We start from the raw sequence: 24,077 nt of genomic DNA on the forward strand, positions 1-24,077 counted from the left end.
ACGGTTGACTACACTGGTGTAGGTGATAAAATCATCCTCTTCATTTTTTGTCAAGTTCCAACACTCCATTCTGGTGTTGAATAATGAACTTCTATCACAAAAAATTTTTGAAAGCAGTTCCATGGGTTCTTGGAAACCAATCTCACTCAACTTTTTGGGCAGAATAAAGTTAAAGTAACGCTCAGGTTTGGAAAGAGCTACCTTGCGTAGTAAAAGCCTTACTTTCTGCTCTTCCAACCATGACTTGCACTCGTTAAAAATTTCCTTGTATCTTCTATAATACCTGGATTATACATAAATTCAGAAATTGTGTTAGTCATGCCATCTGATGTAAACAAGCTTACTGGATTTTTGGACTTTGCTGACTGTAATTCAATTAATTGCTGTTGTTGTTGTAGTATTTGTTTTTGCAACTCCTGTAGTTGTTCCTGTTGCTTCTCTTGAAGCTGTACTACTGCAGCCAATAGGTTTTTCCATGACGCAGAAATTGTCAAATAACCAATATGAGTTTCAAACGATCCTCGTCGCCAGATGTTATATCCTTATAAACAAATACACTGCAACAGTGTAATAACAATATAATCAAAGCAAACGGCAATAACTACATGGAACGTAATCTCTTCAGAACCAACAATCCAACACGCTAACTCAAATTGTGAACTTTGAACTATCAACACATGAACTGTGGAGCAAGCACGAACTTTTTCTTTATTTGCCACACTGGGCATAACGAAGAGGGGACAGTACACAGATAGACAAAACTTAGAGAACTTGTGTTTTCCTTTTTTTTAAAATTCCAATTAAAAATTGATTTCGATTTAAAATTAATAAAATTATAAATAAATATTTACACATATCACGTGAAAGTTACCTGGGCTCATAGGCCTACCACCGTTGACTAACGTTTCCCTCTATTCTGGTTGGATGGTTGAGCTTAGCCGGCTCCATTCATCCTCAACTTTCTTTCCACAATCTGCCATCTTTTACGAAACATGCTATTGCATTGACCATGACAGAGAAAACTGAGTAGAGAATCTGTATCAAATTTTGCCAAAAACTTGGCAATACCTGCGCAGAGGCCTACGCAAAGTTTTCAAAAAGTTTTCATTGTTCTCGACACAATCAAGGAAATTTTGTGCAACTGAAACCCGAGTGTCTTTTTGGTCAGCTGAAAGCAGTTTTGGCTCAAACTTGGCAGACATGAGCCTCATACCCTGATCTTCAGTGATAATGGACTGAACTGAACAGTAACTGATCTGCACATTCTCTGATAACTCATGGCTGGTGATTCGACAATTTTCCCCTCACTGTTGCATGCACATCTGTGATGTTTATCTCAGTTCTGCTGGTTGCAGGTCTCCCGGAATGTTTGTCAATATCGACATTTTTTTGGCCATCTTGGAAATGTCCGAACCACTCATACACTTGTGTGTGGCTCATACACTCCTCTCCATACACTTTCTGAAGCTTTGCATAGACCTTTGTCATGGTCAATGTGATGATCAAATGCTGCACACCTTTCCAAACACTGCTGTAAACAGCGGAAGTGAGCTAGAATGTTAAAACTTAGTGTGCATGCACAACAGAGTTTAAGGTCAATTTTTGCCAAACGGCTTTACTCTGTGTGCCTTAGCTTCATTACTATGGCAACAGTCCGGATACTTATTGATCAGACCTGAATATCTAATACATAACCCAATGTAATTTTAGATGGTAGTGCATGAATTGAGAAAATTATGGTTGCTATTTCTAGTAGATTGATCAATTGTGTAGAAGCTCTTTTGAATGCCTATATTGTTTGGTGATATCCACAGTGGAGGTGGTTTTGGTTAAAGCATGAGAGTTGCTCTTATAGACTTGACCACAATGGAGGTGGACTTGGTCAAAACGTGACAGTTACTGTTTTTCCTTTTACTGTAGTTATCACATTGTAACCAATTTTATATGAAATGAAGACATTTTTTAAAATTGAATCTATTAATTTCTCTCTATCTGTATTTATTTTGTGTTTGTGTGTGTGTATTAAAAGAATGTTGTTTAAAATGGATTTTTTTTTCCTTTGAGCTTGCACTTATGTTAAACACTCTTTCAGATGTAGGGCTACAAGTAATCTATAGAATCCCACTTCTTTTTACTATATTTCAGTAACAATACTGAGGTAAACATAGGATCTTATTTAAATATTGAACCTTAAGTGAAACAACTGGCTGTATCAACAATAGAATCTCTTTCACACACAAAACTGTAAACCTTGAACCATTGAAGGAGCTTCTATGTGGTTGCTGAACCAGCAATAAACAACAACTAAGTCTCATGAATTATACATAGATTGAAACAAGTAAAAGATAATGCATAAATAAATGGACTGTCGCTACAGAACCAAAAACAAAGTTAAATAAGCTAGTCTTCAATACTCTGTGTCTAGATAAAAAAAAATGGAAGGTCACAACTGATTTCTTTTATAGCTAAATTTTCTTTTTAAACATACCCTGTACAAATGAAAAAAAAATTTTACTCAACCCAAGTAAACTAGAGCAACCAGAGTTATGTACCTTGGTCAGGAACAAAATCATCTACCTATAATATAAAAGCTATCATAATTGTCATAAAGCTGTAAATGTTAACTGCTATATTAAATCTTACGGATATATTCATAGGTAAATAAATAAATATATCAAAATATATATCAGAAGAGGATGCATATGCACACCTTGTAAGAAATAAAGTGTTTTTAATTTTTTTTTTTTCACATTTAGTGTTTGGTTTGCAGAAATATTTTGACAAGACTACATTATCCCATCATTACACATACAATGTGCATACAAGTATTTATGTGTGTGTGTGTGTTTTAAATTTTGTTTGTAAACTGATCATCAGGATGACAATTAACTTTGATGCACTGCAATTTTGGTTTGTTTCAGATCAGGGTATGTCTAATGCCTTCTTCCTGCAACAGACAACAAGAGAATTCTTAGCTCAGAGTAATCCACATAATACACTATCTATTGATCTGAAGGAGGTCTCTGACAGGGTACCATGCTCTATAGTCTGGTAGTCTTTTAGAAAACAAAGTGTTGATGAATGGCTTATAAGAGTGGTGCATGTTATTAGCAACACAAGGATTAACCATGAGTTCTATGAGGAATTTACAGTTTAAGTTGTTCTTTGAAGCTCTGTTCTCAGCCCACCACTATCAATTATAGTTCTTCAGCTCACAAGAGAGGAATTTATGATCAGATGTCTGTAGGAACTGTAATATGCAGTAGGCTTAGTTATTATAACTGAATCTGTGGAAGATTTAGAGAAGAAATTCCAGGCAAAACTTTGAGCCAAGAGGCCTCAGAGCAAGCTTAGCAAATACTGAAGTTTTAATAAGTAAGAAGGAGGACTGAACCCTGCTGCATTCAGAGAAAAGGGTGAAGTTGGTGTGCAGAGGAATGGCAGTAATTACAATTTGGTGTACATAATGTAAACTACAGGTGCACATCAGAAGTAGTGGGATCCCAGACAAGTTGACAGAGAAATAAAACGTTATATATAGCAGATGCACAGGTGTACTTAGTAGTTAGAACACTAGTAACATAAATTCTTTAAAATTCTTAGGTCTGTATCTCTCAAAGTTATGTTTTGTGTGTGTGTGCATACACACATGTTTGAGAGAGATTCTCTCTCTAAAACAGTTTTTGTTTTTTGCTTTATCTGATGTTTCGTTACAATTAAAGTGCAGGAGTTGTCTATGAATTATATGTATGGATTCTGTGATTTTGGGAAAAATTATTTAAGTGCCTTGTGACAAAATAGGCTTAATAACCACTAGCCTAGGTGAGCAAATCAGTAGTAGAGGAAGGTAACCTGAACATATCAGAGTTAATAAGAACAGAGTGGAAAATGCTCAGGAAGCTATTAACTTCACTGGCAACAAAGAGATTCTCTTTTTGAATCAAAGACAAATTGTATGATATTTGTGTGTGTTGTGTTGTTGCTGCATGAGAATAAAACATGGGGCTTGATGTGGAGAATGTGCAAAGGCTGGAAAACAAGTATGTTCCACTGGGTATGTAATGTTAGTGTATGTGAATTGATAAGGCCCTAGTGGATTTAAGAGTGGGTTTAAGAGGATTCAGCAGAACAGTGCAAGAGAGAAGATAGCACTGGTATGAACATCTTATGCACATGGATGATGACAATTAAGAGAAGAAGTGACAGGAGATCCAAGCAGAAGACCAAGGAAGAAAACATAAGCAAAAATGGTGAAAGCTGATTTTAGGATGCTAAAGAACATAACAAATTGTGAAATGCCTACTTTTTCTTGCAGGATTGAGTTAGATGGGTTGTCACAATCTGAACCAGTTCTTATTTGGAAATGTTGCCCTCTTAGATTGGGAATCACATCTCATTCACTCATTTCATTTTGCAGCCTGATTTTTATGAGTGGCTGTCCTTCCTATCATCAACCACGTTACAAAGTGTACTGGATACATCTTATAATGGCATCAATACCACAGAAGTTGCCTTGTTCACAGAAAGACCAAGGAATTCTCTCTGCATTACACTATATCCACTTGTTCATTCACTAGCATCAAAAAGTTTGTCTCATCCCTCAGAAGACCAAAGTGCGTTCCTTCATCTCCAAGTTGTCTCTGTACATTTATTTCACATCCAATAACATATCTAGATACATCACCAGAGTAATCTGTGAATGGTCTACAGAGATACCTTTCCCTACATTAGGCTTTATTTCAATACTTATAGGCCAACACATTCAGCTTGTTGCCAGCCAGAGGACTGGTGGTTATTGACCAGGAAGTTCTTAGTGACAGTAAAAACCACTGGGTATAGAAGCTGCTTCTGACATATTTCTATGTTTACATTAAACAATGCAAGCTGTCACTTTTCAGTCACACTACAGTGATTAACTATTTTCAAATGGGATGGTCTTGCACTGAATACCTTTGATCATAAATATTAGCAAAGGGGACTGAGGAAAAATAGCTCAACACAGCATTTTGGTGCTGCATAAAGGTTCCCATGCTTGAACCATGTTTAAAACGCCCAGCACACTCTGCAAAGAGGTTTGTGTTAGGAAGGGCATCCAATCCATCCATCGAAACCATACCAGCATGGAGAACAGAGTTAATAAGAGAATTTCAAGTCAAAGATTAGTAGTGTTTTGTTGTGTATAGAGAATTTCATGTCCTGTAGGTTGATAGTGGGAGCAAAGTATTGTTTGACGCCAAAAGAAACTGACACTATTAATATCAAAAGAGTTGGTTTTATTTGTTTTCTGTATTACCAGAGTGACACATTACAGAATTTAAATAAAAGAGAGAGGGGTGAAGAAAGGAGAAAAGACAGATCTCTATGAATATTTAGATAGTGGTAAAGATGAATTCTTATAGATGATGCTTGGATGCCCTTTCTGTTGCCAATATTTGATAGCTGGATAAGGCGGCAAGCTGGTAGAAACATTAACACACCAGGCAAAATGCTTAGCAGTATTTCATCTGTCTTTACATTCTGAGTTCACATTCCGCCGAGGTCAACATTGCCTTTCATCCTTTTGGGGGTGATAAATTTAAATTATGTACCCCCTCCCCAAAAAATTTTGGACCTTGTGCCTAGAGTAGAAAAGAATATTTGATACCTGCATGCTATTTCTGTTGCCAAACTTACACGCACAAAGAAATCAGATTGAACATTACCACATTTTGAAGATAGATAGCCTATCTAGGTTAGCCAAGTCGAACTAGTTGTCTAGTTGGTTAATTAATAAGGGACTCTCCTTAGTTCCAAGTTATCTTTGTATCTGTGAATTAGCAACTTCTTCCTCTGGCTCAGAAGCATTCCACTTTGGCATTTAGCATTTTCGTTACCCAACAAATTTCATGTTTGATTTGTATTCAACCAGCACTAACACCTTTTCTTAACCCTTTAAGTCCCAGAGTAATTAAATTTCTGAATATTTTAGATTTTTACAGATGATTGAAAATAGGTTAAAATGAAATAAATAATTATTAAAACTCCTTTACTTCAAATAGAAATATTCGGTGTCCTATAAATAGGACACTGAGACAATGTGATATAGCTTATTTAATGTTCTCATTTAGTGTCCTATTTTTAGGACAGTGGGACTTAATGGGTTAATATACACAGTCAGCTGATACTTTTACTGACCAGTCACTCTTTCATCTCTCGTGTTGTTTTGAGAGCAATATTTTGTTTTAGATTCATTTATATTTTAGTACATTGGCATAGAAGAGTTCCTGTAGACAGCTAGTCTTAAACTCTTCTGTTGAGACCAGGAGAATAGGGGATTGGGTTAGAATTAGGTCAAAATCCTATCTGGGTCTCACCTTGCAGACATCTCTGTACATATTTACACAGCTCTTACAAACTATCTACACAAGTTTTTTTTAGTAATCAGACTATAGAGTGTAGTACACTGTTGAAGACCTTCTCCAAATCAGTGAATGCTTAGTGTAATGGGTTGCACTTTACTAAGAACAACTCCTGTAGTCATTGGTACTCCAAGCTCCATCTCATCTTAGCTAATTTTCTTCTTAATTAGTTGTGCTATATTCTTTTTGTTAGTGGTCCATCTGTTTGATGTTCCTCTTATTTTCTTTCTCTCTTAGTGAACCGCTTTTGCCCTTGTAGCAGTTAATGATGATACTGCTATACCAGTAGTTTGAAATGGCCCCTTTCTATATAACTTGATTGCCTACATCAGTGGTTCTCAACCATTTTTTGCCTATGGATCCCTTTGATCCCAATTTTACTCAGATGGACTCTCAGTCATTTGATGTTTAAAATCCCACTATACTTTGTATTCTTTTACTTGTTTCAGTTATTTGACCACAGCCATGCTGGAGCACTGCCTTAGGCAAACAAATCAACCACTGGACTTATTTTTAAAGCCTGATATTTATTCTATCAGTCTCTTTTACTGAACTGCTAAGTTACAGGGATGTAAACACATTAACACCAGTTGTCAGTGAAAGGTGGACAAACACACACACATATATATATAACTAATTTTTTTAAATGGAGGAAAAAAGACCAAAAAAACAATGCGAGGATGTAGTACATGCAAAGTATTAATGAGACGCTCAAAGAAGGAAAGAAAGAGTGGTTGTTTTATGTTTCAAGCATAGTTCTTCTTTGGAAACAGGAGACAGGAAAGTCCAAAAGAAAAGGAAGAGGGAGAAAAAAATCACCAACATTCCATGTGTAGTTACATTTTTGAAATGACTGGAAATAGATGGATAAAGAGAATATGCTTTCTGGGACAGGAGAGTGTAATAACTGGCTTCTCTCAGTTTCCATCTGCCAAATCCACTCACATGGCTTTGGTTGACCTAAGGCTATAGTAGAAGACACTTGTCCAAGGTGCCATGCAGTGGGACTGAATCATGTGGTTGGGAAGCAAGCTTCTTACCACACAGCCATGCCTGTGCCTATGTTGTATTGTAGAAGTAAAATTAATTTGTTATTATTTTTAACAACAAAATCTTATATGGATCCCAGTTGAGAACCACTGGTCTACATGATGATTAGTATATGTCCTATTTCATCAGATAGTTTCACCATTACATTGGTTATCCTTGAGGCCCAACTGCTTTCTTGCATTTGTACCCCTATGCCTATCTCAATTGCATAGCAGTTACTTGGAATAGTCCTTCCTTCTCCCATTTATTCTCCTCTAAGTAACACTTCCATACCTCCTTCTTATTATTATTGGTGAGACTTAATATTCATAACCATCTATTTAATCGATTCCTTACCAAGTATGAGGCCTCTCTGACTTGCATGTTCATAGTTGATGATAAAAAGGTTGGCTTGTTTCTTGAAGTTAGTTTTGCAAATGGTTTGGTCATATGCATCACAAAACTCCAAGAATCTTGAACCATCTTTATTCCAAGTACCATAACCCTAACCTCCATATACACTGGAATAACCAGCATAAGGTAGCTCAACATACCCATTAAAGTTCCCAGTCATAACAAACTCAGTCTTTTATCCTAGTTTGCAAGGTCTCATAGAAATGGCCCTTTTAACAAATCATCTTGATTGTGGTGCATGTAGAGACCCCTGTTCCCGATATCTTACCTCTGACTAGTCTTAATCATTCAGTCACATACTTTAATTACTTTATCCATTCATTATGAAACCAATAATAAATTTACTTTACCAACTCCTGCACTGTTACTCACCCAGGAGAATTTTTGCCTATGTTCCTGGTCTGTGAGCTCCTTGGGACAGGCACCCCCACCATCTTATCTCTTGTACACAGCACTCATTTACTTCCACTCTAAAAGCCTTACAATCTCTGAAGAGAGGTAGCAACTACCAAGTTTTGCACCTGATAAGGTAAGGAGAGTTACCTAAAAGAAAATAAGCTTTGAAACTTGACTTCTACTATTTCACAAGAGCTAAATCTTCTTGCCTCCAATTGTGAAACAAAATTTTAAATTCCCTTAATATAAATCCATTTTGGTAAGAATTACAACAGTAAAAAAGAACCTGTTAAATAGTTTGATTAACATCGTGTTAGAAAATAAAAGATCTGAATTCCAATGCAGTCTTACTGTTTACAATAATTACAGCCAAATCTAGGGTGTTTTATATGAATATTAAAACCGAGTACAATACTTTTATTAGACCTGGAAGGATTAAAAGGATGTTGACTTCGGCAAGATCTGAACTCTGAACTAAATACTGTATTTTGTCCAATGCTTTAATGATTCTACCAATTCATTGCCCAAGGTTTGGGATGGATGGCTACACACACACACACAATCTAGAATCTGGGGAGTCTAGGTTCTGTCCATGTTGGCAAAGGTAAAATCCATTTTTTATGTACCATGCGCACACACACACACACACACATCGTGTGTGCAGGAAAAAGGGCACATAAAAATGACCAGAAAATACGACTGATTGTAAAACGTAGAAGTAGAGAGAGAGTGAGAGAGAGAGTGAGAGAGAGAGAGAGAGAGAGAGAGAGAGAGAGAGAGAGAGAATGTGAGAGATTGAGGTTAATCTATTGAAAATCCAAATTCTAGCAATAACTTATCTGAGAATTTTAGATATGTAATTTTAAAACACAAACGAAGCTTTCCAAAATCAAACAACTACTAGGTAGAATTTAATATGATTAAATAAATTGTTTCGAAAGAACAACCATAGTTAAAGGTACAGATGCCATGTTGTTGACGATAAGGCGCAGAGGAAGCCATGGTTAAATGGTAAGGAATAGTGGCGGGGGAGGTTTGAATGAAATATATGCAATCAATTATTTTTTCAGTGGTACGTCACTCACAGACATTCTTTCTATAACACCAACAGTTTTTTTATACACACTCTTTCACATACGAGAGGAGTACAAAAGTTATTCGCTGAGACGAAGAACGATTTTGCAAGTACATCTATCTTTATATATATATATATATATATATTATTATTAAAAAATGGCAAAAAATCATATATTAATTAATATCGATTAATTACCAGGAAGCTAGCACATTTAAAGAATCAAAGAGATACAGAAACAGTATCTGCAATCTCAGGGGATTAAAGTACATTTTTATATATGACGTTGACCACTAACGTGGACATTTAATGTGCTAGAAATAGATATATATATATATACACACACACACACACACTTAACTAAAATATAAACGATCAGATAGAAAGAATACATGACTCATATCAGGATCGGAGAAGCACTGGAATACAAATCAAACTTTAAAAAACTTTTCTTCCAGTTATAATATATATATTAGTTATAACAAAATAACAATAATTAGAATACCTTGAATAATAAATAAATAAATAAATAAAGCGATTTTAGAATCTATTTTTCTTTTCATTCTTTTCTGACAATACAGCAAGCATGACATAAAAATACATTTAAAATAGCAAATGTCGATAGCAACTGACTTTTAGGATTCGTTCATTTAACAAACATATTTTGGCTAGATAGGTGGAACCCACACAACGAAGAGCTGCTCGTTAATTACATTTTAAGTTAGAAATAATTCAGTTTTACATATTCCTTTAGGTTTGCAGGTAATGGAAGAGAATCGATAGAATGCAAGGATTTAGTTTGGCGAAGTCGGGTTCTGATGATTTGGCGACAAAGATGTCCCAATTTTTTAGGTTTGTTTTTGGTAAATCTCACAAATGACCAGTAATCAAATACTTCGTCGATTAAATTTTGAACAATGGGACAATTAGCAAACAGATTTTTGTAGTAAACTCGACTAGTTTTTTCAAGTTTTGCCCCCCACAGCACCAATAAACGAACCACACTCTTATAGAGGTTAAGGAATTCTTCTGATGTTTGAAGAATGCTTTGGTATAGATTCATGTAGTCCTCTGTTTTCTCTAGGTCTAACGATGCGGGTTCCACTTTATGAACATACCTCATTTCATACATGGACAGGATACTGAGAGCGATACATAAAGGAAGCATAGATTGTTGTCGTCTTGAAGTATCGAAGTTATTTTCGAAATATAAGGAATTAGGTTCGGCTCCCATCGATAGCAACATCTCCATAATTCCAACAAATTTACATTGGTGTCCGAACAATCGAAGTTGGTCGGGATTCTGTTCCAAACAAATGACACCATTGTCAGTCCGTAAGTACTTGACGTTGTTTCGAATCATCTTGAGACTGTGGTTTAAGGCAGTTTCTCCATTCTGGTCACAAAGATTTATAAACTTTGCGGGATAACGCCGAAGCAATCTGTCAACACAGTCTAAATCACCTCTCATGACAGATGTATGCAGAGGAATGAAGCCACTTCCAATACTTCTCTCGCACTGGTGTTTAGCGGGGGAATGTTCAATAATAATTTCCAGGGTTTCAACATCACCGAGTTCGGCGACAAGCTGGAGCGGGGAATCACCTTTAATGTCCACAATAGATAACTGCAAGTCTTTCTTTATCATAAAATTTATAAGATCACGACCTTCTCGAAGATTTATAGCTCCAGATTTCATCGAATCCAAAACGGTGTGAATAAGGCGCCCTTTCGATGTTGGAAGATTAGGGCTGCATCCATTTTCTAAGAAAATCTTAACGAGTTCTGTGTTGCCATTTTTGCAAGCCACTTCCACTGGAGCAAGTGTATTTCCAGGATTCAATGGAGTCACACTAATATCTGTTATGAAATCATTACAAAGTCTTCGCAAATCATCCGCGTCGCCATCCTGTACGGCACGTAGCAGCTGACCATACATTTTCGTTCTAGAGAACCGTTGTTGCCTCCTCCCTGCTCTAGGAATCTGTCTGCAGACTGGTACTATGGCTTGGTACTCGGTTAATTTACTTGCTGCTTACTAACAACCATAATATAAACATTAAGTGGCTGTCAGCCGCTGCTATAATAAAACTTCTCCACCACTACTTCTCGTTATCCGCTAACCGACAGCAAAATCAGAAAATAAACAATATGAATGGCATCAAAAGCGAACAGTTTGCCTCCAAAGTCATCGGAAAAGTATGTGCAAGTGGAAGAATTAGGTTCTGAATAAACTTTTCTACTGAACATTTTTTTTCTTTTTCTTTTTCTTGAGTTGTTCACTTCTGAAATCTTCATGTGTCTTCACAGAATCACAGACATTCCCTTCCTTCAACCTTCACTCATTTCATGATTTCTAATCATACTTTCGTATTTTTGTCACGGAGCCATAAATACATTTTAACAACTTCCTTCAACAAATTTCTGCCAAGGTGTGAAACTAATTTAAAAAATAACTAAATTATCTAAAATTTATTTTATTCTATTAAAAAAAAAACAAGCATAAATAATGATAATAATTTAAAGCGCATTGCTTCATGTCGGAAGAAATTTATAAACAAAACAATTATATTTCTTTTTCTTTACATTTACGACTTGGGAATCGAAACGAAAGATTTTCTTTTAATGATGGGCAGGAAAGGAATGGAGACATAATATTTATGCCTTCCCCATAAATATTAAAGAAAACAGGTGATATGTTAATCGGTTCCATTTAGATATCGAAACCTAGTCATGGATTTTTCAGTTGGACCAATGATATTTAATTCCTATGCGATATTCCACTACATCTAGACGAAAATACACACACATCTCATTCACATATTAAATAATCACAATTAATTAGAATCCAATAAGTAATTTTAAAAATTATTCTGTTTTAAGCCATTTTTACTAAAACTTGGCACCAACATAAGAAACAAAATTGTTGCAGACCAAAATTATGTCGATGTTCTTTGAAACGGAAGTGAATGTTTGAGTAAACGCAAAGCTTCGAGGTTTGGCAACAAGCATCGACAAACATTGGCAGTGAACAACAATAACAAATAAAATTAAAAAATAAATCACGCAGAAATCGATTCACATAATCGATGATAATGAAACAAGAGTTATCTTATTTTGCTATCATGATGATATTGAACATATATATCAAATAAATCAGTTGTTGGTGAAGGTTTCCTCATTTTTGACTCTGGCAAAATTTTATGGCTCCAGTTTACAAGAGAAATAATAAAAGGAAAAAGAAAGTAAAAACGAACAACACTGTCGCCATTATCCATTCATTACATTTAATACACACCAAATACTTTAGAGGGTGGGGAATGTCTCAAGGATTAACCAGGTGAATATCAGTCTAGACTGTTTGTGGAAAAATGTACCTCGGCTGTTGTTGATGTTGTTACTGTGTTGTCTAGTTTCCTACCACACCCTTAGGTCAGCTCTGATTATGCTGGATTATTTCGTCAAAATTCCTCCCAGTTGTAACTATCTGTCTTTTAAATTTTTTTCAGACATATACTAATTAAAATCTTATTAAGCAATGTCCCACCCCAACCGTTTTATTTAAAGACAGTAAGGTGTAGTTTGAGGGGGGATTTTAACTGCTATTTCTAGCATATCAGGTGACTCTATACAAGATCTTCCGTGGGTGGTAGACGAGAATTTAACAGGATTCTTTACCGTAGATTATAGGGAATTATGAGAATCGTTGTTGTTCGAGTTTGGCTTTCATCAAGCAAATCTTTGATAGAAGACACTCCAACTGTGGCTACCTTGTCTTCTTGTTCCTTTTGGAGTATTGTATACCTTGGAATATCTTCTCTAGTGTATCTTTTTTTTTTTAGACAATAAGGTGTAATTTGCTCCTTGTGGAGCATTGCTCATTGGCTCATATACATATATCCCTCAGAGCATTATATTTAAAGAAATAACACCATCTTTGTTAGGAACAAGGTCCTTGCTTCTTTGGACTCTCAGCTCCAGATGGAGTTAGGGACACTGTCATAACGTAGGGAAGCATATTTCCTAATGACCTACAGAAAAGAATCTTGCTAAAGTATTTTTTACCTCCCACCCACATTTGTACCATCTCTCCCTGTCTGCAATATAGGAATTACTTAACTTTTTATTTGTAGGGCCATGAGGAATCCTTTATATTAGTGGACCCCAACTAGTTTTGCACCACAGAACAGCTTCCTGCAAGACAATGTTCTATCGATACTGGGATCACGTATGTAACAAAACCCAATGCATATGTCATCGTCATCATTTAACGTCTGTTTACCTTGCTGGCATGGGTTGGACTAAAAGTTGCTAGCAGGCAGCTACAGAGAGTATATATAATAAATATTTTTACATATATATATATTCAAATTTTGGCTCAAGGCCAGTTATTTTGAGGAGGGGCTAAACTGATTACATCAACTCCAGTGTACAACTGGTACATATTTTATCAACCCCAAGTGGATGAAAGGCAAAATCAACCTCAGCAAAATTTGAACTCAGAGCATAAAGACAGACAAAATGCTGCTAAATGATTTGCCTGGCATGCTAATGATTCTAACAGCAGCTTACTGCCTTAATATATATACATATACAGGGTGGCCATAAAGTCACGCACCATCCTGCAAAATGTGAAATTGCTAACATACCTTTTTTTTTATCTCTTTTAACAACTGCCGATATTACTCACAAACCAATCCTTATTGGATGGAGGCAGATATTGAATGTTTGTAATGGATTACCTACTTCATTGCTAATAAAGCATACTTGATATCTCCCATGGTGTGTGACTTTGTGGCCACCCTGTATATTACGTACTAATTACATATATAACATGTATAATACAACAACACCCTACAGATGGCAAATGTCAATAAAATAAAAATAAATTTAAAGCTTTATTTTTTTCTGTGTTGCCCAGTACAAATAATCCTTGGCTCAATGCTGGTCTATGGTCCAGTCATTGGGGACGTCTGCTTTATGTGACCACTCAATCTATTAGAAATAGTGGTCAAATCTACCCTCAAATCATTCCTCAAATGATTTTAGGGTAGATTTGACCCTCAATGATTAAAAAAAAGTACTTAAATAATTTAGATATATATCTGGGGGAGGGGGGGAGCAAAGAAAAAATATAAGATGAATTGGCAGCAGTAAGGAATGTCGTTGACCATTGATCTGCTTGTTTGATTCCATTGTTATGTGTAATGTGGATTATAAGTCCTTTAACTCTATAGCAGCATCAGTGGAGAAGAAAGGTATGAGATGTGAAAAGGTAGTGTCAAAAACAATTTACTGTATTTCATGGCATAAAAGACAAGCATCTAAGATGCATCCTAATTTCAGCAGCACATATTCAGAAACAAGTTTTTAATGCATTAAAACAGTGATTCCCAATGCAGGGCATACACCCCACTGGTGGGGCCTGGGAAAATTATAGTGGGTGTGGTGCCATAGTTACCAGTCACAAGGTTCTCATTAAAGTGATCAACTTTTTTAACCTTAGTCAATAATGTACTTTTTTTTTTTTGTACTCAGCACTTAATAAAAGAGTTACTGGCAGATTTTTTTTGGGGGGGGGGGATTAAGTAATTGTGATAAAATATTGAAAATAGAGTTGTTGTTTTTTTCTAACCATTGGTGGGGGCATACATTTTTCTGGAAAGTTATAGTGGGACCTGGGGGAAGATAGGTTGGGAAAAACTACAATAAAGTATGTAATATAGGCCCAACTTCACATGTAAGACCTGGGGGTACTTTTGAAACAGGTTTTTATAAAAAGTGTTTCTGCTATGCCATCAAATATGGTAAAGAGTGTGTTATTGTTTAACCCTAGGTCAGCCCTGAGGTCCCATGATTGAAATATATTCTAAATGGGACCGACGTATCTTCTTTTTCAGATGGTGCAGTGAGATTTCAGGAACTTTTTTGGCTGTTATTTCTAGCATGTTGAACAATCACATTGAAGTCTCTTTCTTGGCTTCTAAATAGAGAGGTAATTCACTGAGAAATCACAAATAAAAGAAATGAAGGCTAACCAGCTTGAGTGTCATATATGTGTGTGTGTGTATATATATACGTACGTACATACATACATACATACATAATGCATGAGAATATATATATATGTGTGTATATATATATATATATATATATATATATATATATGTGTTGTTGTTGGCACTCCGTCGCTTATGACGTCGAGGGTTCCCCTGCCGAAGCCACGTGGAGCTTTAGGTGTTTTCGCTCAATAAACACTCACAGCGCCCGGTCTGGGAATCAAATCCGCAATCCTATGACCGTGAGTCCACTGCCCTAACCACTGGGCCATTGCGCCTCCACAATATATATATATCATCATCATCGTCATCGTTTAACGTCCGCTTTCCATGCTAGCATGGGCTGGACAATTTGACTGAGGACTGGTGAAACCGGATGGCAACACCAGGCTCCAATCTAAATTTGGCAGAGTTTCTACAGCTGGTTGCCCTTCCTAACTCAGAGAGTGTAGTAGGTGCTTTTACGTGTCACCCGCACGAAGGCCAGTCAGGCGACACTGGCAACGGCCACGCTCGAAATGGTGTCTTTTATGTGCCACCCGCACAAGAGCCAGTCCAGGGGCACTGGCAACGATCTCGCTCGAAAATCCTATGAAGGCCAGTCAGGCGGTACTGGCAACGGCCACGCTCAAAATGGTGCATCTTATGTGCCACCCACACAAGAGCCAGTCCAGGGGCACTGGCAACGATCTCACTTGGCTTGCCGGGTCTTCTCACGCACAGCACATTTCCAAAGGTCTCGGTCAGTAGTCATCGCCTCGGTGAGGCCCAATGTACGAAGTTCTTGCCTCACCACCTCAGCCCAGGTCTTCCTGGGCCTACCTCTTCCACGGGTTCCCTCAACTGTTAGGGTGTGGCACTTTTTCACGCAGCTATCCTCATCCATTCTCACCACATGTCCATACCAGCGCAATCGTCTCTCTTGCACACCACAACTGATGCTTCTAATGTTCAGCTTTTCTCTCAAGATACTTACACTCTGACGGGTATTCACATTGACATTACACATCCAACGGAGCATACTGGCTTCATTCTTTGCGAGCTTACGCATGTCCTCAGCAGTTACAGCCCATGTTTCACTGCCATGTAGCATGGCTGTTCGTACACATGCCTCATACAGTCTGCCTTTTACTCTGAGTGAGAGTCCCTTTGTCGCCAGCAGAGGTAAGAGCTCTCTAAACTTTGCCCAGGCTATTCTTATTCTAGCAGCTACACTTTCAGCGCACCCACCCCCACTACTAACTTGGTCACCCAGATAGCGGAAGCTATCAACTACCTCTAGTTTTTCACCCTGGAATGAGATAGAAGTTATTTTCTGTTTGTTTACAGTCTTTATTGCACCTGAACATCTGCCACATACAAAGACTAACTTTCTAGTTAACCTGCCTTTGATATTGCTGCACCTCTTATGTGTCCATAGCTTGCACCGGGTACATCTTATAGAGTTACTACCTACTCCTTTTCTACATACTGAGCAGGGCCATCTACCTGCAGGGGTTTGTGTTTTATCTACCTTCCTACTTATTAGGAGTTTGGTTTTAGCTAGGTTGACTCTAAGGCCCTTCAATTCTAGACCTTGCTTCCACACCTGAAACTTCTCCTCTAGTTCTGATAGTGACTCCGCAATTAGTGCAAGGTCATCAGCATAGAGGAGCTCCCAGGGGCAACCTGTCTTGAACTCCTCTGTGATTGCCTGGAGGACTATGATAAATAGGAGGGGGCTGAGGACGGAACCTTGGTGGACCCCTACCTCTACCCGGAATTCATTGCTGTACTCATTTCCAACCCTTACCTTACTGGCAGCATCTCTGTACATGGCTCGCACAGCTCTCACTAACCATTCTTCTATCCCAAGTTTCCTCATTGACCACCAGATAAGGGATCGGGGGACCCTGTCAAAGGCTTTCTTCATGTCAACGAAAGCCAGGTACAGAGGTTTATCCTTGGCTAGGTATTTCTCCTGCAGCTGTCTTACTATGACTCCTTCGTGTAACACCTGGTTCGTAATACGGGTGACTAGGCTGTAGCCAACACTGCCATATATATATATATATATATATATATATATATATATATATATATAAACATACAAGTCTGCACATATACACACATACAAAAATACCCTGTTGATGTTGAAATTCCTATGAAAGAGCCTTCGATCTAGGTAAGAAACTGGCTCTTTCTCTATTGGCAAGAAATCTTGAAATAAAACTGAATAATGACATACATAGTTACATAAGTAGTAGCATGAAGCAGTGATGAGAAATAAAAAAACTTTAGGTCAGTTCAAATATGTTTTTGACATACCTTAACTTCTAAAGGCAATTTCACTGCTTCATGCGAGTACTGAAGTATTTGTTCAGAATGCACAGTCTACAAGTTCGAATCAGTCGCTGGTATTGACTGATCCATTATAAAGCTACAGTTTTCTGTCAGCTCAGGGTTACCTCTCTTTGGTGTCCCCTACTGAATATGGCATATTAAGCCAGAAGTGTGTCTAAGGGTCCAATAGTAGGTGTGCCATGAACTGATAATCATGTTTTAACACCTTTTGCCAGAAGCAAGAATTTTTCTCCTCAGTAATCTGCAGTGAAATTACTTTCAGAAATTAAAATAAGTGAAATGTATTTGGACTAATCTGAAGGTTTGTGTTTGTGTGTGTGTGTGTGTGTGCTTGAAAAGAAAGTAACTTCGGTTTTTTAGTGTGAAATAAAAGCCATTTTTTTTCATACAAAGAATGAACTTTAATCAATTATATATCTTCCATTTTCATTGATGGTTTTTGCCATCTTTCTGGCAACTTCATAATTCCACACTCATAGAATTTCTGGTCCTTATCTGTAAAAAAATGGTGGATGTGACATTACTTCCAACCATGCTCCAACAATTTTTCACGAGTTAGGAAAGACTTGTGTGGTCTAGTGTTGTCATGGTGGAACACAATCCCTTTATGATTTGCCAATTCTGGCCATTTTTCTATGATTGCTCCCTCCAGTTTCATTAGTTGTTGACAGTAAACATCTGAATTGATCATTTGGTTCCTTGGAAGCAGCTGAAAATACACATCACCTTTGTAATCCCACCAAATTAACAGTATGACCCTTTTTTTAATGCAATTTAACTTCTGATGAGGTTTGTGCTAGTTCATTACACTTGGACCATGATCGTTTTCAATTGATGTTATTGTAGACAATCCATTTTTCATCAGCATTGATGATTTGTTTCAAAACAAGGTTGATTTCATTGTTTGAGATGCATATTGCAAATATTTATTTGTTGTGTTAAGTGAATCTCTTTCAATTTATGTGGAACCCAAATATCGAGTCTAAGACATTTTAAGTGATTTTACAGTTGTTGTGTGTGATATATTTAACCTCTCTGCAATCTCTTGCACAGTTTTGTAACAATCAGATTCAGTTATGGCTTTGATTTGGTCATCATCAACTTCAGTAAGTCGACCAGAATGTTGGTCATCTTTGAGTGAAAAATCTCCAGAATGAAATTTTTAAAACTATTTCTGACATGTGCATTCTAAGCAATCAACACCATAAACTTCACATATTTCTTTGTGAGCCTCAGCAGCTTTCTTGTCTTTATAGAAATAAAAAAAGTAAAATATGATGAAAATGTTCGTTTTTTGCACTCCATGTTAAAATTGACACTGAACTAACAGCTGTAAACAAAATTACGTGCAATTTGCTTCTAAAGTAAGCTAAAATGTCAAATGTCAAAAGGAAAAAATCATAACATTGACTAAAGTCATTCTAGAATATTGTAACTATCTATTTGCGGAAAACAAAATTACTTTCTTGCCAACCCAATATATATATATATATATATATATATATATATATATATATATATATATATATATATATATATATATAAGAAATAATTGAGATTCATTTGAATTAGGTACTTAAGTTGAAGCACCAAGTCAGTCTGGTATTATCTGCACAGCTCGAAGTAAGGTGAATAAAATCAAAATAAGCAACAGGATATCAAGAAGTGTTGCAGTACAACCATTTCAAGCAGCTCCATTTAATTGAACAATGCAATCATTACATCAATTTAAATGCAGTGCTATCATCAGCTGCACAAATAAATAAATAGAAATTTAACCAGTTGGATACATTAATATAATTGTTTTCTCAAATACTTTAACAGAACAAGAAGATGCAAGAAATTCATGTTGTCACTATTGTAGCAAAGAATAGACTATTCAGTAGCAACAACTGATGCTGATGTGTTTACGTCCCCGTAACTTAGCGGTTCGGCAAAAGAGACCAATAGAATAAGTACTAGGTTTACAAAGAATAAATCCTGGGGTTGATTTGCTCGACTAAAGGCAATGTTCCAGTATGGCCGCAGTCAAATGACTGAAACAAGTAAAAGAGAGTAAAAAGAGTATATATATATATATATATTATCCAAAATATATAGTATTATATATAAATCACAGCTGATACTATATATTTCGGATAATATACCCACTCTATTGACAGATATATGAATGCATCTATTCCCTGACTTACGGTCTCTTAGACAACTCATGCATGTATATACACGGTGCCATGTTATATTTTCAATTTCACACTTGTGCATTGTTTGTTTTTGATTTTGTCGACTACACAATATAGTAGGGTCAGTTGGGCACCTTCTGTGAGAGAAACAGCACCATGACACAATTCACTCTACCAGACATTTGTAAACAACATGCTATACTACTTGGCATTTGTGCTGGAAGCTCCAATATGAACATTTCAGAGTGTTTGAGTGTCAATCTGAGGATTCGGAAAGAGTTAGATGAGTCTTAATGGTGATTACAAAGGTACAGCAGCTGGGAAAACTCACTCTAATTGTTCTGATTATAAAAGAACTCCTGAGTTTTGTTGGTGAGATCCAGGCCATGATTGACAATGGTCCCTCCAAGTAAATCAGGTCCATTGCCATGGAAACATGAATGTGTGAGTTTCTTCTCGGGCAGGTACAACATGAAAACATTTGGTATTCCTCATACAAGATGAGAAAGGGCCGATTTTTATCCCAAGCCATTAAGAACAAGAGGAAAGATCGCACTACGAAGCTTTTGAACAAAGTCAAGCATCCCTTCCAACCAGACATGCTTTGGTTTTTCTCAGATGAGAAAAATTCCTGCCAGGATCAGATGGTGAACACACAGAACAACCATTGGTTTGCTGTGTCCCCAAAACATGTACATAGAATGATAAAAATAAAACATCCAGTCAACATCATGGTGTTTGGAGTGATCACTAGTGATGGCGATGTTATGCCTCCATTCATCTTCCCACATGGCGTCACACTCAACATGGAGGCCTACATCCAGTACATGGAGGAGGTAGTGCTGCCCTGGGTCAAGAGGGTGGCTGCTGGAAGACCCTATATTTGGCAACAGGATTCTGCACCATGCCACACAAGCAGGTGAACCCCGTCATAGCTCTCAGACAATTTCTTCAAGCACATCACCCCTAACATCTTGCCACCTGGAACTGGAACTGGCTGTATCTTTGTGGTCAGTGGCTAGACCTTAAAAGGTCTGGAACCAAAGACTCTGGAACAAGGAGAAGCTGAGTTTTTATAAGGAGCTGTAGGCTCAAAACAGGGTGGTAAACAGACTGTCCCATGTGATTCTATTTAGAGCCTCCAACTGGTTATATGCGGTAAGTGGCACAATCTAGTAAGAGACAAGTTGTACCAATACCAACAAATCAGAGTAGTGGACACAATGGGATCCAAACAGCAGCCAAAGGCTAGCTATTCCCTGCTACATTCGAATGCACGTATATATAATAAATGGGAGAGTGGAATTTCACCTGAGTGTACGAGACCATCCAGAAGAGTTGCAGAAGATTCTGAAGTCGTCTCGAGGCTGTGGCTGAAGCCAATGGCGATTTTATTGAATAAATTTACTCTTTAGTATTTCAAGATATTTTTATGTAATTTTGGTAAATATATCTGTTAAAATGAGACGTCAGTGTTATTTTCATTTTTGTGTAATTTAGATGTACCCTGTGTATGTATATATATATATATATATACACAGGGTGCCTAAGATATTTGAGGACAGATATATGTTTATAAAAAAAAAAACAGATATATAATAACAAATAATAACTTTATTTATCAAAAAATGCTATGAGGATAAAAATAAACCTTTTCTACAATGTTAGTCAACAAAGCCACTTTCAGCTTCAACAACTGCTTCTATATGAGATCTAAATCATCTACATGCTCGAATCAAGTGGTTCTGGTTCATTTTGGACATTACTCTGACTATGGCAGCTTTAAAAGAATCTTTGGTGTTATGGGCATATTCATTGACCTCTCTCTCAACAACGCTCCACATGTAATAGTCAAATGGATTGAGATCTGAAGAATTAGGAGGTCAAATGTTAGGGGTTATGTGATCATGAAAATTTTCAACCATCCATTCCTGTTACTAGAACCATGTGTGATAATGCAGAGTCTTAGTGAAACACATATGCCCTTCCATTGTATAAATTGTCTATCCAGGGCTTAATATTTATTTCCAGGACCTCAATGTAGGCAACAGAGTTAACTTTACTGACAACCCTTAAAACCATGATAGTTGCAGGAAATTTTGTATGCATAACACTTGGAACTTCAGAAGGGTTTGCACATAACCATCTGTCATTTCTTCTGTTAACTTTTTGATCTTGGTCGAAGATTTTCTCATTTGAGAAAAACCAAATCAAATCTTCTTCTGCTGGATTTTTCAGTTTGTTTAGGAGCCTTTTAGATCTGATGTAGTGATTTTCTTTTGCTTTTTCTTCAGTCACCAGCAGTTCAGACCAGATAACCAATGAAAAAACCCTTTGTTTATCCTAATCTAATTTAACAAGAAAAATACAAATACAGAACCCAAATACAATTCTTCCTCTCTCTGTACCTATCATTTACCAGAGGAGCTTCTCTCTCTTTTACCTGGCCCCCTTACTAAAGAAGTTTCAAACTCCACATATGGAGTTTGAAATCTAATGCAATACCACATGTGATAAAGTGGAAAATAATTGAAAAAAATCCACACCTTATGTTAATGACTTAAATAAATGTAAACTATGTTTAGCTGAAAAAGCTCAAATCCTTTTCAGATCCCTAACTCACTACTGATCACTAGGTATGAAGCTTTCAGCAGCAGTGCTCCAGCATAGCCACAGTTAAATGACTAAAACAAATAAAAGAATATGTCTAAGCACATTTTGAAGAATTGGAAAATTTGGGCTATACTTGATTAGCATGTTAATATCTTTCCAGCCATATAATTTAAGGTCTAAGAAGGATAACTCTTTTACCTTTTACTTTTTACTTTTTCATTTTCCATTCTTTTACTTTCCACCTTTTCTATATGCTTCCTTCTCAACTTTTCGCATTTCTTCTCTCATTCAATTTTCAGCTCAAAATGATATGTGGTTTGTGCCTGATGAATATGTTTGAGCTTTTCACAACATATGAAACTATTAGTAGCACATAAAAGCATGTATTGTGTCAATTAAATAATATTCATCTCTAACTAGATTGAGTACTTTTTTGTTGATCTTACCATCAAAGAATGGTACATTTTATATATACACACTCATACACACACACACACACACATATATATATATGTACATATATATATATATATATATATATATATATATATATATATATATATATATATATATATATATATATATACACACACACACACATATAAACATGCACAGGAGTGACTGTGTAGTAAGAAGCTTGCTTCCCAACCACATAGTTCCAGGCTCAGCCCCAATGCCTGGCACCTTGGGCAAGTGTCTTCTGCTATAGCCCCAGGCCAACCAAAGACCTTGGAAAATAATATGGTACACCCCAATTTTCTCCTTAGATGTTAGACCTGACATAGGCAAGAAATTCATGGCATTATTAAATAAGCATTTTCCAGGAAACCACAAATATAGGAAGATTTTTAATAGATGCTCAATGAATATTTCATACAGCTGCTGCCTCAATATGAAGGACATTATCACTCATAAGTCACACTAAGAGTCCACTCCCATTTGTAACTTACCCACTTGATCAGACATGTTTGATAATCACAGTTGTTTATGAAGCTGAAGTTATGCCAGTGCTCTAGCACAGGGGTTTTCAAACTTTTTGACTTGCGGACCCCTTTATATTTCAGGCTTTACCTTAGGGACCCCCTTATAAACGCTTATGAAATTTATACATAAATATTTGCTTAAAATAACATATATTTTTACATTTATTTATTTAACAGTATTTAACAAATAGGTTTATTGTCAATTAAAAGATTTCGATTAAAAAACATATATAAAATCAAATTGCCCATGAAAAGTATTTGCTGTCCACGGGCCCCCTGTCTTGTCCTTGCGGACCCCCTGTGGTCCGCGGACCACAGTTTGAAAACCCCTGCTCTAGCACAATATAATTGAGAAGAAAATTTACATCAGTTTATGCAAAGGCAATTTTAAAAGCTGCCATGTAAACCACGTTCTTTCTGATACACTGATAAAAATAAAGCCACTAAGTTGGCTAGCCATGTATGGGATCTGAAGATCAACTGCACACTATATACAATAAGTGGAGAATCATAGAGAAATCTATGCCATGTTGTGGTGAAATCCTGACATCCCTGTCCTAAACCATATAAAGGTGCATGCACACTGT

General features: G+C 36.6%; 1 protein-coding gene across 1 annotated transcript; it reads right to left on the minus strand.

The window, feature by feature from the left end:
• Window positions 1-9,850: 9,850 nt before the first annotated feature.
• Window positions 9,851-12,600, minus strand: LOC106872063 (uncharacterized). The gene has a single exon (XM_014918913.3). The coding sequence runs from the start codon at window positions 11,249-11,251 to the stop codon at window positions 10,034-10,036; it is 1,218 nt and encodes a 405-aa protein (XP_014774399.1). The 5' UTR covers window positions 11,252-12,600; the 3' UTR covers window positions 9,851-10,033.
• Between the last annotated feature and the right edge of the window lie 11,477 nt (window positions 12,601-24,077).

The sequence above is a fragment of the Octopus bimaculoides genome, chromosome 13 (genome assembly GCF_046866305.1).
Source record: "Octopus bimaculoides isolate indiv1 chromosome 13, ASM4686630v1, whole genome shotgun sequence".
Lineage (NCBI taxonomy): Eukaryota > Metazoa > Mollusca > Cephalopoda > Octopoda > Octopodidae > Octopus > Octopus bimaculoides.

Coding starts and splice junctions, on each gene's coding strand:
- LOC106872063 (XM_014918913.3), bottom strand. CDS start 11,251: ATGTATGGTCAGCTGCTACGTGCCGTACAGGATGGCGACGCGGATGAT.